This window comes from Rhagoletis pomonella, unplaced genomic scaffold, assembly GCF_013731165.1.
Source record: "Rhagoletis pomonella isolate Grant_MI unplaced genomic scaffold, Rhpom_1.0 Rhpom_scaffold_00013, whole genome shotgun sequence".
In the NCBI taxonomy this organism is placed as follows: domain Eukaryota; kingdom Metazoa; phylum Arthropoda; class Insecta; order Diptera; family Tephritidae; genus Rhagoletis; species Rhagoletis pomonella.
Window position 1 is genome coordinate 23,137,617 of NW_023458567.1, and position 3,644 is coordinate 23,141,260.

General features: G+C 35.7%; 1 protein-coding gene across 1 annotated transcript; it reads right to left on the bottom strand.

Annotated features, from left to right (window-relative positions):
• Positions 1 to 954: 954 nt before the first annotated feature.
• Positions 955 to 1,784, bottom strand: LOC118748293 (putative nuclease HARBI1). Its single transcript, XM_036482667.1, has 2 exons — positions 1,735 to 1,784; positions 955 to 1,677 (listed from the first exon to the last, which is right to left on the bottom strand). Exons 1-2 carry the CDS (start codon positions 1,766 to 1,768, stop codon positions 1,094 to 1,096), a joined length of 618 nt encoding a protein of 205 aa, XP_036338560.1. The 5' UTR covers positions 1,769 to 1,784; the 3' UTR covers positions 955 to 1,093.
• Positions 1,785 to 3,644: the final 1,860 nt, after the last annotated feature.

Here is a 3,644-nt window from a genome sequence, read left to right on the forward strand (position 1 = left end):
AAAAAAGTGTTGGTTAGGGCCTTTGGGAATTAAGGTGACGATATGTGGGTATTCACCAAACTGACCAAGTGGCCTGGCACTCTGGCAAAAGAGCAGAATAGCTCAAGCAACGACTGTGACAAAAGTTGTTGTTTGAGCTAATCTGCTCTTTTGCCAGAGTGCCAGACCACTTGGTCAATTTAGTGAATACCCCTTATAATTTAATTTTTTTGGAGTCGTTTACCATAGTTTCTTGCCCTCCAATTTTTTATTTACATACATATCGATGGCTGAGTGGAAGATCGACGTATTTCGGCAGCCAGTTCGAAAACGCCCTATCTCAGAATTTTATTTAAAAACACCCTCACCCCTATTGCGAGTGTCGACTAGTAGTAGATAAACGACTATTTTTCGATTATCGCTTTTCCATGGTATTGTGAATGTCGATTTATCGTTCAATATGCGACTGTGAATAGTTTTTAGTCGCTCATCCTTCTACAACTGTTTGTTTGTATTGTAAAAGGATGTGCGACTATAAACTATTCCCACTCACTTATTCAACGAGAAAACGACTTTGAAAATACCACGGAGAATCGATAGTCGACTAATAGTCGTTTATCTACTACTAGTCGACACTCGCAATAGGGGTGCCTATCTCAGAATTTGGTTCAAAAACACCCTATTTTAGCTGCCGATTCAAAACCGCTGTATTTCAGCACATTTTCAATGTATTTTCGTTTGAGATAGGGCGTTTTGAACCGAATTGTGGGATAGGGTGTTTTTCAATAAAATTCTGAAATAGGGCGTTCTTCAATAAAATTCTGAAGTAGGGCGTTCTTCTTCAATCAAATACTGAAGCAGGGCGTTCTTGAAAAGTTTTCTGAGATAGGGCGTTTTCCAACTGGCTCCCTGGGGAAACCAAAATATGTTCGTCTTTAAGCTTTTAAATAGGCTGGCTGGCGAGATGGGGATTTCACATACACATGGAATAGTCGTTGCAGAATACCATAGCATATATAACTCAATTCTTTCTTAAGTCTACTTAGGCGGTTACTGCTTATGACCACAGATATTGTATGTATTATATTCTTCCCGATAAATAATAATAATAAAGTTACATTTGAGCAAAATATGTATCTATTATTGTTTTTCTTGTTTGGTCATTTCGAGAACGTCCTTCATTTGAGCGGTTTGGTGGAACTGTTAAAACATTAGTTACGGCATCATCAATTTCCGGTACAAGTTGTGGTGCAGTTTTATCATTAAAGCGAATGCAAACATTATTCAGTACTGCTGTTGCAACAATAATGTAAGGAACTGTCGTGACCTTCATTCGAATCCCCATGGATAGCACGGGAAATCTGCGCTTCCACACACCGTATGAGCGCTCAATACAATTTCGAGTTCTGATGTGCGACTCATTATACAGATTTTCTGCTCTATTTCTACAATTTAAAAGCGGCGTCAACACGACGTTCGTGTTTTCATAACCACTGTCAGCAACAATGACTGCATTTAGAAATTCCTTCGCCTCCAATCGGTAGCAAATACGCGAATTACGGAAAATCCTTGAGTCATGAACCGATCCTGGCCATCGGGCAACAATGTCTAATATTTTTAAATTGCTATCACATATGGTTTGCACATTGAACGAGAAAAAACCCTTTCTGTTACGAAAGACTTCACCATCATCACCTCCTGTATAGAAATGGTGCTATTACTATTGTTTTTTAACTAGTAATCTTACATAATCACCTGGCGACATGATTTTAACATGGGTGCAATCCATTGCGCCAATTACACGCGGAAAATTTTAAATTTCTTTAAAAGCAGCCTGTGTGCTCAAACGCTCCTGTTCCGTCTGAGGGAGTTAAACAAAATCTGCCCGTAAAGAAGCAATATGATGAGATACAAGTTTAATAGCCCGTGATGCACTTGTTTTTGAAACGCCGCAAAGATCTGCCACAGTTTGCTGAAAAGATCCTGATGCATAGAACCTGAGTGTAATGAAAAACATTTGATGTGGTTGCATAGCGTTGTTGCTGCCAATGGAAAAGTAATTTAGGAAAAAAACATTTACATTCGTCAAATGATATGATCTTACCGTGTTCCAATATAAATTTTTTCTTTTATTAAAGAAAAAATAAACCAAGCAGCATCTTTGCACATACGAAATCGATCACGAAAATCAACATCATCGTAATAATGAAAAAATCAGGACGTTCTTTTATTTTTCTTTTTCGTCGAAGAACGATTACTTGTAGAACATCAAAATCGAAATCACTTTCATCTGAATCTACAAAATCCATTATTATTTACAAAAATTTACATTTAACACAGAAATATAAACCACTTCAAATAAAGACGCCAAGATTATTATAGCGGGGTTGCTATAGCTGTACAAACGAAATAAGTACTATTTCTTTCATTTACATTGTGCACTACAGCAACACTGTCGTAAGTCAAGAATAAGCCAACTAAAGGGTAGGCTAACTTTCGGCTTAGGTTAGCCTAGATGGTGAAAATGAATAAGCCCAAAAAATGGCTTAACTAAGTTAAGTTGAGTTGGAGAAACCAGCCCTAAGATTTCTTTTCATAACAAATCAAACAAAAACCTTCGTTGAGCGGACGCGAACTCCTCATAGGCGGACTACTAAATGGGAAAAGGGGACTTCCCGCACAAAATGTGATTGTCATGCACACATTTAGTTTGGTTTGCGCAGTGGTTTAGGTTCGTTATTTGAATTGTCAGAAACCCTTGGAGACTGATAAAAACATGAAAACTATTGATGAAAAAGGTACTGACACTGAAAAAAATTAAAAATAAAACTTACGTCAATCGAGAATTTCCCAGTTTTTTATGTAATGAATCTATGATTTTATGTAGTTTATGGACTAAAATGTTATATTTATTTTTATTTTGTTATTACTTAATATGTACTTACGCACATAAATGAAATGTGCACTTTTGAAAAATACATGCTCATTTTTGTTTGAACGATGTAATATCAATATCTTTTATTCAAATAAGAAATAGTGACTATTCATTTAATTAAAACATTAAAAAGTTCTAAAATAATCATCCCTTCCATTGAGCGGACACCTCTCTTAGGCGGACAAAAAATGACTGACGGTGAGTGTCCGTCCGTTTCAATCATTTCAAATGTGGCTCTTTGGGGAATTTATATTAAGGAAAAATTAAAAAAACAGTAATTTTGTTTACTTGTCGGGCAATATTTTTTCATAGATAAATATGTATGTACATTGAATCATTGCCTAAAGGCCTCTGTAGTAAAACTCTCCCCCTACGTCTCTCTTCTTTGCTATTTAAAGTGAAAGATTAAGCTCCTACAATAGGGATTTCCAGCAGAAATCTTGAACATTTAGCTATAAAGAGAATCGATACTGAAATATTTAAAAAGCTATAGGTCCGACCTTTAATTAGGTAAGAATTACGTAACTATCTGAAACCCTCATCACTCGTAATTCCAATAATTCAAATGATTATAAAAATTGGGTGCTTTTTAAAAAAAAATAACAATAACCAGTTTCTTAAAAATAGAATTTTGTTCAAATATTCATTCCTGGAAAATAATAATTTATTTTCCATATCCACCTATCTAGCTCGCCCACAAATTCTTCAAACCATTCGCAGAAGACCCATT